Source organism: Dendropsophus ebraccatus, chromosome 7, assembly GCF_027789765.1.
Source record: "Dendropsophus ebraccatus isolate aDenEbr1 chromosome 7, aDenEbr1.pat, whole genome shotgun sequence".
NCBI lineage: Eukaryota > Metazoa > Chordata > Amphibia > Anura > Hylidae > Dendropsophus > Dendropsophus ebraccatus.
In genome coordinates this window covers 89,638,207-89,654,083 of record NC_091460.1, presented here as the reverse complement: position 1 = coordinate 89,654,083, position 15,877 = coordinate 89,638,207, and the positions used below count along the sequence as shown (strand labels likewise).

The following is a 15,877-nucleotide window of genomic DNA, read 5'->3' as shown; positions in this document are numbered from 1 at the left end:
TACTCTACTAAAAAAACATTTACCCACATCTCTAGTCCTTTCCACAACATATACATTACTCACATAGGGATGCTTAATCTGTTCCGCTGTTTTCAGCCACTTTACTGCTCTCAGCTGCTGCCCAGGAAGTTCTATAGTTTCTATTTTTTCTATTATTGGTGACCCCTCTTATCTCTAGTGGCTGCCATTTTGTGTCAGCATGTCAGTGTGCAGCATCACTGCACTGGGCGGGGGATTCTCTGTCCTGGCTTGTAAACCATCCCCCTTTTTCATGGCTAATTTGCATCAGTTGTCCTGTCACCTCTGATTGGCCTGTTAGTCACATGGTGCTTGCTAGCCAATAACCAGGTAGGCTGGGATTCTGGTAGATGGCGCCCTGTGCAATACTTTTTTTCTGCATCCCCCACCCCAGGGCCTCTGCTGAGACCCCCCTTAAGGTGGCAAAAAGCTCCTACAGCCTCCCACTCCTCCAGACTAGTGTTGAGCTGATCCGTCAAAAGTGTTTGAGTTGGCAACTGAAAGACCCTAGGGCTGCCAGGAAAACCGTAGGTTGTATCCATGTTTTCCTGGCAGCCACCGGTAATCAAATGCAGAGTCTTTCAGTTGCCAACTCAAACACTTTAGACAGATCATCTCAACACTACTCCAAATGACATCCAACACCCATCACCTGACCCTCTCAGCCATACACACAACTACTACTACCCCCTTCAACCATCCATGCAACTACTACTTTCCCCTCCAGCCATACACGCAACTACAACTAGCCCATCCAGCCATACACACTACTACCTCCCCCAGCCATACACACAACTACTACCTCCCCCAGGCATACACACAACTACTACCTCCCCCAGCCATACTTTCTATCCCCCTTACAGATGCCCCCCATGTTATCCCCTCTGCCCCTTTTATAGATGCCCCCGTTATGCTGCCTCCTTATAGATGTCCCCCTTATAGATTGCCCTTCATATGCTACCCCCTAATAGATGGCCCCCTTATGCTACCCCCTCATAGATGCTACCCCCTCGTCCTGCTCCCTCTTACAGATGCCTTCTTTATAAATGTCCCCCTTGCAGTTGACCCCCTCTGTGCAGATTAAAAAAACAAACAAAACACCATTCACCTAACACCTTGCTCCCCCGCCGCAGCTCTCGTCTTCTGCAGTATCGCCCCCGCCGATGCACGCTCCCTGGAGATGTCCCCTGCAGCGCACACACCAATGAGTGTACAAAAGGACGGTGGGAGCTACTGTCAATCTATAAATGGGATGCTGCCCATGTCCTGATTACAGAACATATACAAAACAACAGAGAAGGACAATAAATGGCGCACCCACAATTATGTAATCAATAAATTCAATATCTTTATTATCAAAACATATAAACAAAACAGCAAATGGACATACACTTAAAAACACCTAAAAACCCAATACGAGTAAACCATCACAGGGAGTGCACACAACAATAATTATGTCCCTCCCACCGCAGCCCCAAAAGAACAAATAACTACCAGGCCCTGTATGCCGTCTGGTAAGATGAATATCAAACCTGACTACTCCAATAGTACTCCTCCTAAAGTGCACGTGCTCACAAGAAATGCATAGATGAATTAATAGATAAATAATCACATGTGAAATATAAATAATTCATAAACCAATCCATAAACATGTCCAAAAAAGTGACCAAGTGCTAAGCCACCCTATCACTGGAGAGTCAAGGTAAATCAATAACACTATAGTCACATGTCACCCAAGGCTCTGAAATGGGGCTCCGGTCTGCAAACCCTACGCGTATCGTCACATCACGTGACTTCGTCAGGGGGGCCTCTGACGAAGTCACGTGATGTGACGATACGCGTAGGGTTTGCAGACCGGAGCCCCATTCCAGAGCCCTGGGTGACATGTGACTATAGTGTTATTGATTTACCTTGACTCTCCAGTAGGGATGAGCGAACTTTTGAAAAGTTCTATTCGGTTCGATCCGGCGAACTTTCGTGAATTTCAGATCGGTCCGAACCGAACCGAAAACGAACCCTGCTCTAACTGCTGAATAATTGCAGCTACAATAGTGGGAGTGTGATATGGTAGAGTTTCATTTAGTTGCAGTTGATATTACAATGAAAAAAAGGTGGGGAAAAAAATTTCCAAAAATAATGAGAAAAAAAATAAAATAAATCATAATAATAATAGGAATAAAATTAATAAAATATAGTGAATCAAAGTGCCAAAATAGTGAAAAAAAATATTGGAAAAAAAAGTTTACAAGGAGGATGCGGCAGCACTTGATTGCACCCAGGCCAGTATTAATGAGAAGTCGAGAACCAGGAGGAGGCAGCAGTAGATTGCTCGCCTCTCAATCCAGTATTGTTGAGAAGAGACAAGTTGAGCAGGCAGCAGTTGATTGATTCCAGTCCAGTATTATTGAGGAGAGGCTACTTGAGGAGGAGGCAGCAGTTGATCGATTCCAGGCCAGTATTATGGAGGAGAGGCTACTTGAGGAAGATGAGGCAGCAGTTGATTGATTCCAGGCCAGTATTATGGAGGAGAGGCTAATTAAGGAGGAGGAGGCAGCAGTTGATTGATTCCAGGCCAGTATTATCGAGGAGAGGCTATATGAGGAGGAGGCATCAGTTGATTGATTCCAGGCCAGTATTATCGATGAGAGGCTACTTGAGGAGGATGAGGCAGCAGTTGATCGATTACAGGCCAGTATAATTAAAAAGAGACTACTAGAAGAGCATTAGGAGGTAGCAGTTGATTGATTCCAGGCCAGTATAATCGAGGAGAGGCTACTTGAGGAGGATGAGGCAGCAGTTGATCGATTACAGGCCAGTATTATTGAGGAGAGGCTACTTGAGGAGAATGAGGCAGCAGTTTATCGATTACAGGCCAGTATTATTGAGGAGAGGCTACTTGAGGAGGATGAGGCAGCAGTTGATTGATTACAGGCCAGTATAATCGAGGAGAGGCTACTTGAGGAGGATGAGGCAGCAGTTGATCGATTACAGCCCAGTATAATTAAAAACAGACTACTTGAGCAGCAGGAGGAGGCAGCGGTTGATTGATTCCAGGCCAGTATTATCGAGGAGAGGCTACTTGAGGAGGAGGCAGCAGCAGTTTATCTATTCCAGGCCAGGATTATGAAGGAGAGGCTAATTAAGGACGAGGAGGCAGCAGTTTATCTATTCCAGCCCAGTATAATTAAAAAAAGACTACTTGAGCAGCTGGAGGAGGCAGCAGTTGATCAATTCCCCTCTCAGGACCAAGGCTTGGAGGTAAGTGACTCTGCCTGGTAGGTTGTCTTCTACCCCTCCCTCTTGTGCCTCACTTCCTTGCAGCAGTGGGATGTTGCTGCTTCGGTAGCACCTCACTTTCCTCCCCTGATGACACTGAGGATAATGGTGCTTGGGGGCGCCACATCTGATCGGCGACATCATCATCACCACCACTACTACTGTCCTCCAGTGGCCGGGACAGGATCTCAGGTGTGGCACTGGATGCCCCTCCCTGGCTTACAGCCACCACCTCCTCTGCAGTCTCTGCACGTTCCACCTGCTGCCTTTGGTGGACTACCTCATCCTCCTCCTCATCATCACCACTAAAAAGTGGTAGAGAATCCAAAGGCAGATCAAGATTTGCCAACAGTTCCCTGGCAGAAGGTGCCCCAGAGGTGGGTGGCATAGTAATAACAGGGGACGGGGCAGAGGACTGTCGCTGACCCTCCCATGTAAGGGTGGTGTCGGATGATCCAGCCGACCTCGTGTGGGAGCTTTGGGCGGTGAAAGTGGAGGATTGGGTAAGCCAATCTAGAACCGCTGGCTGTGTGGTTCTTACAGAACCACTGGGTGTCTGGGGTAGCTGCACCCTGCTGCCATGCCTGTTGCCCCGGCTGCTGCCGGGCCTGGTGCTGCCACTTCTCCTACCCTCGCCGCCTGCCGTTGCTGTCCTTGCCTGGGAAGTGCTGGAAGTAGGACGCTTGGACATAGTTCTTTGGTTGGTGTAAATTTTGAAAAATAAATAATCTATTGGGCAGAAGGCACAAATTTTCAGTGACTATTGCATTGTGGGTTGGAGGCACCCAGCAAAGCAGAAATTTACAGGTTATCCCAAAAAAACTATTTTTTTTTTATTTTTAACTTTTTTGGTTGCGGGTGGCTAGAGGGGTTTGACAGCAACCAGCAGAGCACAAACGGACAGCTTTTGTGGGGCGCTGACTTCGCCTCAAATAGAACAGCTCATCACAAACAAACCAACTTTTTTTTATTTTTTTAATGTTTTTTTTTTTTAACTTTTTTGGTTGCGGGCAGCTAGCCGGGGTTAACGGCAACCAGCAGAGCACAAACGGACAGCTTTTGTGATGCGCTGACTTAGCGTCACCTACAACAGCTGATCACAAACAAACGTCTAGCGTCTCCTCTCTGTCACGGATCAGTAGCTGGTTCAATGCTACGTGTCCTGACTCCTGAGTGATTCTTCTCACTTTTCTCTCCCTATTTCTTTTTTTTATCTCCCTATCTCTCCCTAGATATCACGATTTTTGAGTTAGATGGCTATCTCTCCCTCTGTCTACCTAACTCTTGATTTCTCAGCCTCTTTCACTATGTATGAGCTTATCAAGCTTTCCCTGTATCTTGCGATTTTTTTTTTTATCTTCCTCTCTCCGGCTTCTCTCACAAACAATATATACTCCTTCTCTATCTCTCCCTGTACTTATCCAGTTGTTTTGATATGTAATCTATGTGTTTTCCCTCTCTGCCTAACGTACACCTCCGCTCTCTCTGCAGTGTAGACACACAATGAGAAAGAGCATGGATGCTCAGGCACTTCCTGTTCCTGGAGTGACGTCACACACCTTGATATTAACATAATAACAGGATACAAAGGATTATAGGAGTAATAATCCTTTGTAGCCTGTTCTATTCTCTGATTAAAGTACAGTTTTGCGACGCCGTTGCGATTTTAACGAACTTCGTCACAAACTTTTTGAAACTTTTTGCAAAGTTCGTAACGAATCTGGTTCTTAACGGTTCAGTTCGCTCATTCCTACTCTCCAGTGATAGGGTGGCTTAGCACTTGGTCACTTTTTTGGACATGTTTATGGATTGGTTTATGAATTATTTATATTTCACATGTGATTATTTATCTATTAATTCATCTATGCATTTCTTGTGAGCATGTGCACTTTAGGAGGAGTACTATTGGAGTAGTCAGGTTTGATATTCATCTTACCAGACGGCATACAGGGCCTGGTAGTTATTTGTTCTTTTGGGGCTGCGGTGGGAGGGACATAATTATTGTTATGTGCACTCCCTGTGATGGTTTACCCGTATTGGGTTTTTAGGTGTTTTTAAGTGTATGTCCATTTGCTGTTTTGTTTATATGTTTTGATAATAAAGATATTGAATTTATTGATTACATAATTGTGTGTGCGCCATTTATTGTCCTTCTCTGTTGTTTTGTATACACACCAATGAGTGTGCTCCGGGGCTTGTACTTCCGGCATAGAGAGCTTCTACAACAAGAGTTCCCTGTGCTGGAAGTACAAGGCTGCCGGCTCACGCTGAGGTCACTGGTGTGTGCTCTGCTGGGGAATCCCCAGGGAGCATGCATCAGCTGTAGGCCTACTGTCCTATCAATCTCTTGACCGCAAGCAGTGTTTTGCTTGCGGTCACAAGATTTGTAGGACAGTACGCCTATGGGGAGGGGAGGCAGAAGCACCCGGGAGAAACAACTCCAGGAGGAGAGCGCCCGGGCAGAAAGACAGCTACACAGCTGTTTCTCTGCCTCAGCGCCCCCCAGCTGGCCGGGAGTGTACAAGCGCACAGGTCGCACACCCCAAAGGCCGGCCCAGGATCTCAATAATGGCTGTGCACCTTCAAAGCTACAATATACTGCTGTTTGCTTCACACAGGCAAGTCCTCTACTTTCCTCTATGGAATTCCCTAACATATATCTGACTATTACTGCCTGTTATTTGCACAACTCTGCTTCCTGAGAAAGCAGGGTGCTTGTATGTGTGACTCTACTGGCAGGCATGTGCCTGTCCACCTGTATTTATAAGCTCAGTCCACAGCCTCTGGAGTCTTCTGGCATATTCTAGCAATATAGCTTCTACCCCCTCATCTCCTTGCTCAGTTGTTGTTGTTTGTCAGTCAGTCAGCGTCTGTGCTCCCAGGCTATCCACCACTTCCTAGTGATCCTCTAGCTATTTGGATCTCCATCCATTCCTAGTTTCAGCTCCAGTCTGAACTACGTTCTAACACTGCATTGTGCATTTCTACCACAGAGGAAGAGAGAGGAAGAGGTCCTTTTCTGAGGGCAGCAACCTGGAAGTCCAACCGACTCTGTGGCGGGTGCTGGTAGAAATCGTGAGCTCCTTAGACTCTGCTCCTCAGGGAAGGAATGCCAGCACTCCTTGGTGATCCAGGGGATCCACCTCCTTGTGCTTGGACTATCCATTACAGAGGCAGTGGCGGTCTTTGGCACCAAGCACCCCAAGCGATCGCTTGGGGCCCCCAACATCCAGGGGGGCCCCCACGCCCCGCTTTTGTGCTCAAGACCGCTGGACAGGGCCGCTGCCCCGCTTGCTGCTGCCATCTGAACTGTAACTATGAGCACTCATAATGAGCGCTCATAGTTACATGCAGCAGCACTGACAGGGCGGGAGACATTGGCCCCCTTCCTGTCAGTCACTCTTGTGGGCGCAGGAAGTGTTTTCCCTGCGGTCACAAGTGGCAGCTTTGTCCTTGTGGTGCCGGCGCTCCAGTGACATCACTGGAGCATCGACGCCAGGACAAGGGGAGTGCTGTCTCTTGTGATCGCAGGGAAAACCCTTCCTGCGGCCACAAGAGTGAAGAGAAGAGGAGACGCCCCGACCCAGGTGATAATAAGTGTTTGTTTTATTGTGTTATATACTATATGGGAGGGGGAGCACACAGGGGTCTGTTTAACTGGGGGAGCGCACATCGGGGGTCTAAATAAATGGTGGGAGCACACAGGGGGGCTATATAACAGGGGGAGCACACAGGGGGGCTATAGACTACTGGGGCTTCACAGAGGGGTCTATATACTACTGGGGGCAGCACACAGGGGGTCTATATACTACCTGGGGCAGCAGAATGTGGTCTATTTACAACTTGGAGAGCACACAGGGGGTCTATATCCAAGTGGGGGAGCACACAGGGGGGCTATATACTACTGGGTGAGCACACAGGGGTCTGTATACTACTGGTGGGGCACACAGGGGGGTCTATATACTACTGGGGGAACATACAGGGGGTCTATATACTACTTGTGAGGCACACAGGTGGTTTATATATAACTGGAGGAGCACACAGGGGTCTGTATACTACTGTGGCATCACACAAGGGGTCTATATAATACTGGTGGGGCACACAGGGGGTCTTTATACTACTGGGGGAACCACACAGGGGGTTTATATACTACTGGAGGAGCACACGGGTCTATATCCAAGTGGGGGAGCACACTGGGGGGCTAAATACCCCTGAGGGAGCACACAGGGGGCCTATATACTAGTGGGGGAGCACACAGGGGGTATATACAACTGGGGGCAGCACACAGGGGGTCTATATACAACTGGGGCAGCACACAGGAGGTCTATATATTTCTGGGGGAGCACACGGGGGGGCTATATAAAACTGGGGGAACACACAGGGGTCTATATACTACTGGGGGAAGCAAACAAGGGGTATATACTACTGGGGGCAGGACACAAGGGGTATATACTATTGGGGGCAGCACACAAGGAGTATATATTACTGGCGGTAGCGCACAAGGGGTATATACTACTGGGGGCAACACACAGCGGTCTATTGTTTTGGAACGCGTGTCGAGGGGGGGGGGCCCAGACATAGCTTCGCTTGGGGCCCCAGAAATGCCAAGACCGCCCCTGTACAGAGGTCAGAAGACACCTGGGACCTGTCATATAGCTGTCTGTGCTTCCAGACTTGCACTTCCCTGGTACTATATAGTTTTTCCCAAGCTCCTGAAGCAAGGTGTAATCTCTCCTCTTTCCCCCTCTCATCCCTGACCCTGCTGGAACTCAGCTTTCAAGTGTCAATCATACAGGGAGGGGGAGAGAGGAGACATTACATCTTGTAGCTATTAAGGAGATCGGCAGGGCCTCTATGACTCCTTGTACCAGAGAAATAGAGCATTTCTGTACATTCTGGAAGCACAGACAGATATATGACAGGTACCATGTGTCTTCTTGTCCTGACAGCATCTAACAATGTCAGCAGTCTGGAACCTGACAGATTCTGTGAGTGTTAAAGACGGCATCAGGGAAGGGGGGGAGGGCGATAGACTCACATCAACCTGCAATGACTGTTACAGAAAAAGCAGGCAACATTTTTAATAAAGATATATAGAGAAATGTATAGAAAAAATGCTTTTCAAAGGAGCCTTTTAAAGGGGTTATCCAGGATTAGAAAAAGAAAAGCTACTATCTCACTATTAACAGGCCATATGTGGTATTACTATTTAGCTCCTTTTACTTTAAAGGAAATTAGCTGACCCCCCCCCGACTAGGATAAGAGAGGCTATCCGGGATTTGTCTGCAGTGGAGCAAAGTGCCAAAGCTGACAAACTCCATAGATTCCTGCTCAACCTACTTAGGGAACTTTGAGGGGTTAGCTCACCCTGTTGTTCAACCCTGGGACTCTTACTACGAGACCTAAAACTTTTCTGGCATAAGGCACTGCTTCTTTTTCTTGTTCTCAGTCCTAACCATGAGTATGAGAACTAAGTCACACACAGTACAAGTTGTCCTGGCAGAGTTCTGCACTAATAGACAAGGCCCCAAGACAACCCCAGCGGCTTGAGACGTGATGTTTCAAGGCATCTCCGCTATTCAGCGGCCGAGGCGGAACTTCGCTACGACTGCTGAATAGCTGAGCTGCCTTGAGACGTCACGTCTCAAGTCGCAGCTCAGACCAGGAAGCGGCAGCCGGACTGGAGAATGGGGCGGCGCGATCCAGGACCCGGCGCTAGAAACCCGGGAAGTAAGTGACCGGCGGCTTCTATATCTACCCCCTCCACTGCTGTACAGTGAAAATGACCCCATCCTGGAGTACCCCTTTAAAACAATTCAGTCAAGATGGCTACCCCATAACAATGTACAAAAAGGGAAATAAAAAAAATTACAATCAGTAAATAGAAACAGATTAAAAAAAAAAAAGTTTTAGTAGCTGACTTTATTCAGTAAAAAAATATGTAGGTGATGCATTCCCTTTAAGGATCGGCTGTTGCCAAGAAGTGAAACTGCACCGAAATGTAGCCAAACTGCACATTCACACTGGTGTCATTTAGCTACATGCCTGGGGTTATTGTACCTTTTGTTGCACGGTTTTCTCTGAAGAAGTCTTGCCACATAGCCATTCTGAAATCTTCATTTCAAAGGACATGTGAAAACAGAAAGTATGTCTTAGAATCCTTTTGTGGTGTAATTTAAAGTCATTTTATCTTTACTGACTAATATAGAGGGGATAATAAGTATCTGATCCGCTACTGATCATGTACACAGAATGGAGAGGAGTATTATATTTTCGGTCGGTAACTTCACCTGTGAGAGACAGAATCTATAGAACATTCCAGTAAATCACATTGTATCACATTCTAGTTAATCACATTTTATTACATAAAATAAGGATTTGATCCCCGACCAACCAGCAAGAATCTCCTCCTACTCCCTCATTTCCTGGATTACATGCAACGGTTTCATTTCGTTACCTGTATAATAAACACCTGTCCACACACTTAATCACACTCCAACCTCTCCACCATGGTCAAGACCAAAGAGCTGTCTAAGGGCACCAGGGACAACAATGGAGACCTGCACAGGGCTGGGTTGAGCTATAATACAACAGACAAGCAGCTTGGTGAGAAGGCGACAACTGTTGGGGCAATTATCAGGAAATGGAAGAAACACAATATGGCTGTCGATCGTTCCTGGTCTAGGGCTCCATGCAAGATCTTGCCTCGTGCAGTAATGACGATTCTGATAATGGTCAGGAATCAGCCCAAAACTACAGGGTAGGACCTGGTCAATGACCTGAAGACAGCTGGGACCACAGTCTCATAGATTACCTTTAGTAATACACTACACCGTCATGGATTATAATTCTGCAGGGAACACAAGCATGGGGGGGTGAGACATCATACTTTGGGGGCTTTTCTGCAAAGGGGACAGGGCGACTGCACAGTATAGAAGGGTAGGTGGATGGGGCTATGTATCACCAGATACAGCAACCTCCTTCCCCCAGTAAGAGCAGTGAAGATGGGTGGTGGCTGAGTCTTCTAGCATGACAATGACCCGAAACACACAGCCAGGGCAACTGAAAGATCTGGAGAAGATGTGTAGGGGGAAGGGGGCACAATCCCTGCTGCAGTATCTGCCAACCTGGTAAAGACCTTCAGGAAACATCCGACCTCTTTAACTGCAAGCAAAGGTACCAAATAGTGCCTTTAGTTCTTTTATTGTATCTGATCCTTATTTCATGTAATAAAATGGTAAATAATTATCTATACATCATACAATAAGATCATCTGGAATATTCTATAGATTCTGTCTCTCACAGGTTAAGTTACCAACCAGAAACCAACACCCCTCTCCATCCTGTGTAACGGCAGTGTATCAGATACTTATTACCCTCACTTTATATTGTTTTAAAGCAGGGGCGTAGCTAGGATTCATGGGGCCCCATAGCAAAAAACTGTATGGGGCCCCATGAATCCTTTACGCCCCCCCCCCCCGCCAAACACAGACAATGACGCACATATACACACACAGAGGCACCATTAACGTATTTACACATACGCCACTGACATACACACATATATATGCTGTAATGTGATTACACTACTGCTGATGTATACACCATGAATAGAATAGAGCCCAGCATTAATAGAAGCTGCTGCAGAACATCTTTGGGAGCAAACCTGTCAATCACTTGAGACACAACTGACATACATAAACACACACATATACACCACTGCTACAGACACTGCTGACATACACACACACACACACACACACATATATAGCCACAGATACATACAAATACTGACATATATATACACAGATACATATATACACCTGCCTAACACAACAAGAAGTGGGGAAACGCCTTAAAAACATTAAAATCCATAAGTCACCGGGCCCAGAAGGTATCCATCCTAGAGTTTTGCAAGAATTAAATACTGTGTTGGACAGACCGTTATTCCTATTATTTAAAGATTCTATTACGACAGGGATTCTTCCACAGGACTGGCGCATAGCTAATGTGGTACCAATATTCAAGAAGGGGTCAAGGAGTGATCCTGGAAACTACAGGCCTGTAAGTCTAACATCTATAGTAGGTAAAGTATTTGAGGGGATTGTAAGAGATGCTATACTGGAGTATCTTAATGAAAATAATCTTATGACGCAGCACCAGCATGGATTTATGAGGGATCGGTCCTGTCAGACTAATCTGATCGGCTTCTATGAAGAGGTAAGTTATAGACTGGACCTGGGGGAGGCTGTGGATGTTGTGTATCTGGACTTTTCAAAGGCATTTGATACTGTGCCGCATGAAAGGTTGGTCTAGAAAATGAGGATACTGGGACTCGGGGAAAACGTATGCAAATGGATAAGTAACTGGTTGTGTGATAGAAAACAGAGGGTGGTCATTGATGGAACATATTCAGATTGGGTTTTAGTTACTAGTGGGGTACCACAGGGGTCAGTGTTGGGTCCACTTCTTTTTAATATTTTTATTAATGATCTTGTAGCGGGGCTACAGAGTAGAATCTCCATTTTTGCAGATGATACTAAACTGGGTAAAGTAATCAGTACAGAGGAGGATAATATCATATTACAGAGGGATTTGGAGAAGCTAGAGGCTTGGGCGGAGAAATGGCAAATGAAGTTTAATGTGGATAAATGTAAGGTTATGCATTTGGGCCATAGAAATAATAAGTACAGTTATGTGCTAAATAATAAAACACTGGGTAAAACTACTTCCGAAAAGGACCTGGGGGTATTGGTGGACAGTAAACTCAACTTTAGTGATCAGTGCCAGGCAGCAGCTGCCAAGGCTAATAAAATAATGGGGTGCATCAAAAGAGGTATAGATGCTAAAGATGAGAACATAGTTTTGCCTCTTTATAAATCACTGGTCAGACCACACATGGAATACTGTGTACAGTTTTGGGCACCGGTATATAAGAAGGACACAGCTGAACTAGAGCAGGTGCAGAGGAGGGCAACAAAGGTCATTAAGGGAATGGGTGGGTTACAGTACCAGGACAGGTTATCACGCTTGGGGTTATTTACGCTAGAAAAAAGACGTCTTAGGGGCGATCTGATCACAATGTACAAATATATGAATGGACAGTACAGAGATTTTTGTAGTGGTCTTTTTACTCCTAGGTCTGTAACAATGACAAGGGGGCATCCTCTACGTCTAGAGGAAAGAAGATTTCATCATCAGCATCAACGCAGGTTCTTTACTGTACGAGCGGTAAGACTGTGGAACTCTCTGCCACATGATGTTGTCATGGCTGATTCATTAAATAAGTTCAAGGGAGGCCTGGATGATTTTCTTGAAAAATATAATATTACAAGTTATGGGCATTAGATTTCTGGTGATACGTTGATCCGGGGATTGTTCTGGTTGCCATTGCAGTCGGGGGAGGGGGGGGGAGTTTCTCCCTGTGGTGGGGCGTTTGTCTTCTGCCCCATAGGGGTTTTTCGCCTTCCTGGATCAACACAGTAGGATTTTCCTAGGTTGAACCTGATGGACTCTTGTCTTCTTTCAACCTTATTTACTATGTTACTATGTTACTATGTTACACACTGACATATACATATACAGGTGGTCCTCGGGTTACGACGGTCTCGAGTTACGACGTTTCGTGGTTACGACGCTTTGTTCCGACGCCTTGTTCCGACCTACGCGGTTCCGTCGTAAGTCGAGTACGTGCAGTGGCGGAAGAATACAGTACAGTACTGTACTATACTATACAGTGGCAGGTTCCAGACTGAGAAAAACGAGTCTCCTGGCTGCTATAACGCCCTGCATTATGGCTCCCAAACCTAAGCCAGACTCTGCTGATGCCACCTGATGTACCTATGTGTTTATTGATACTTATGTAGGGTACGGTGTTAGCATACAGTAGGTGTTAGGATAGGCTAAGTGTTTACAGCACAGTACTGGTATTATGGTACAGTACTGTATGAATGTATGATCCGACTTACGTCGAAATTCGGTTTACGACGCCGCGCAAGAACGGATCAACGTCGTAAGTCGAGGACCACCTGTACCCACAAATACATATATACACTCACTGACACACATACACAGCACTTACAGCTCCCAGGCTTCCCCCCTCCTCCTCCTGTAGTCCGGGCTGATCTTCACATAGAAGTATTGAGGACCTTTGGACATGTGACCCAAAGGTCCTTCATCCCTCTCCTGTGCCGTCTGGCAGGTCCTGCTCCTCTGTTCAGCCCGCTCACCCGGCACTACAGTAAGGGGGCTGAACAGTGCAGTGGGGGTCCCTCTTCCTCTCTGGACCCCTGGGGGAGAGGGGTACCTACCATGAAGGCAGGGCAGGCTTCCTCGGGCCCCCTTCCTGCAGGGGCCCCATAGCAGTCGCCTTTCCTGCCTTCATTGTAGCTACGCCACTGTTTTAAAGGTACTTTAAATATTTAAATAACAAAGAATTATGAAAAATTAATTGTCACCGTGGTTTTATTGGCACAGCAGGAAGTTTATTTGATATCAGATCTGTGTCATCATATATTCCATCTGTAATGCAAAATATAGATATTACTTAAAGGGTTATTAGAAACAAATCATTTTTCTTGTACACCTGTTTCATAATTACAATGTTAAAGGGAAAGGCAAACCAAAAACTTTTCTTACTTCCTCCCTTTCCATTAAAACAATAAAGAAGCTCATACCTAGCTCCCTTGTTCCCTATTGCTCCCACTGTCTCATGATTCAATGCTTCTGATGACATCCTGCTCACTGTTCACCCAACTACAGAGTGGAGGGGAGAGACGGAGAGAAATAGACCACAAGTATGGGCTCTTTTATTGTTTTCATTTTAACTATGGCGCTGGCAGGACACTTGTACACACAGACCTGTGCTGCGGACACTGACTTGGTCTCGATGTAAGGTAAAGTGTTTTGCCACCTGCTTCCTCTCACTAATGATGAGCTTGGAGCAGGAGATTCATGGTGCCCAGCTCCAAGGTGCTGCGCCATTTATCTCTACCTCACAGTGTGGCTCCCGCGCAGCCATAGTGCAGATGGAGCTGCAATTACTCAGGGAACTCATCGAAGCCTTGCCTTCAAAACAGGACCTGGATGCATTCATCCAGAGGTTAGAGATTGCTCAGCAGTAGGCCTTGGTGGTTGTCAGGGAAGATGTTACAGTTCTGTCTCCTCATACTACTGCTACTGAGGATGCCATTGTGGGCCTAACCGGCAGGGTGGCTCCTCGAGTCGGTATCCGCCCAGTCAGGGCTGCACATAAAGTCACTGACAATGCTCCTCAATGACCAAGAGAATTAAAGGACTCCCTGAGAAGGGGTGCAAGATGACCTGACACATCGGGTTAGCGCCATATTTAACCTGGTCACCCACAGGCCTGAAGATGCTACTATGAAGATGTTTACTATGGACCAGGTACACAGAGTAGCCAGAGCTCAGCCCTCAGACTCGGGCAACCCCAGAGATGTTTTGTGCAGACTACATTTTTATACCAACAAAGAGCTAATTTTGAGCGATGCCAGAGATTATGGACAGATTCTTTCTGAAGGCACCAAGGTCAGACTGTTCCCTGATGTCTCATTTCATACGTTATACAAGACAAAACTGCTACAGCTGTTGTTGGTGTTGATCAAGGAGAACGGGGCTACTTATACATGGGGCAACCCATTTCACGCCATTGTGAGAAAGGCTGAGTGCACATTCTACCTAAAATGACCAAAAGACCTGTTTTTAAAATGTCTTCCTTTTCCTAGACATGGCGCCTATCTCTGTGCCCAACTGGCTTTTGCTGGAGCAGCCTGCAACACAACCTAACCAGAGGAGTTGTGGTTCTCTGGCTCACAGGAGACATTTTGTTTCAGCATCAACGAGCTGCGATCCACTGCCTGGTCCCGACCATTCTGTGGGTCTGCCTCTGGAGGCATAGGAGGTCCCACAGGTCTTAAGTTAACTCTTTAGTAAGCTGATATGTAACCACATATGTAACCAATATGTTACGCACCATCTGGAGGGGGTCACTGGCAATTCGGGGTGGTTACGATCAACATGCGGTGGTTACAGGCAACGTGCGGTGGTTATGGGCAACGTGCGGTGGTTAGAGGCATCGTGCGGTGGTTAGAGGCAACGTGCGGTGGTTAGAGGCAACGTGCGGTGGTTAGAGGCAACGTGCGGTGGTTAGAGGCAACGTGCGGTGTTAGAGGCAACGTGCGGTGTTAGAGGCAACGTGCGGTGGTTAGGGGCAACGTGCGGTGGTTAGGGGCAACGTGCGGTGGTTAGGGGCAACGTGCGGTGGTTAGGGGCAACGTGCGGTGGTTAGGGGCAACGTGCGGTGGTTAGGGGCAACGTGCGGTGGTTAGAGGCAACGTGCGGTGGTTAGAGGCAACGTGCGGTGGTTAGGGGCAACTAGCGGTGGTTAGGGGCAACGTGCGGTGGTTAGGGGCAACGTGCGGTCGTTAGGGGCAACGTGCGGTCGTTAGGGGCAACGTGCGGTGGTTAGGGGCAACGTGCGGTGGTTAGGGGCAACGTGCGGTGGTTAGGGGCAACGTGCGGTGGTTACGGACAACGTGTGGTGATTACGTGCAATTTGGCGTGA

At 47.0% G+C, this 15,877-nt stretch overlaps 1 protein-coding gene across 2 annotated transcripts in view; it reads right to left on the bottom strand.

Annotated features, from left to right (window-relative positions):
* Window positions 1–15,877, bottom strand: part of LOC138797558 (FYN-binding protein 1-like) — a 213,341-nt gene that overhangs the window by 32,097 nt on the left and 165,367 nt on the right. For both annotated transcript variants that reach the window (XM_069977877.1, XM_069977875.1), the window contains exons 10-11: window positions 13,752–13,815; window positions 9,355–9,408 (exon numbers count right to left, since the gene is read on the bottom strand). In XM_069977877.1, the coding sequence (XP_069833978.1) occupies window positions 9,355–9,408; window positions 13,752–13,815 (118 nt within the window). The remainder of the gene's footprint in view (window positions 1–9,354; window positions 9,409–13,751; window positions 13,816–15,877) is intronic.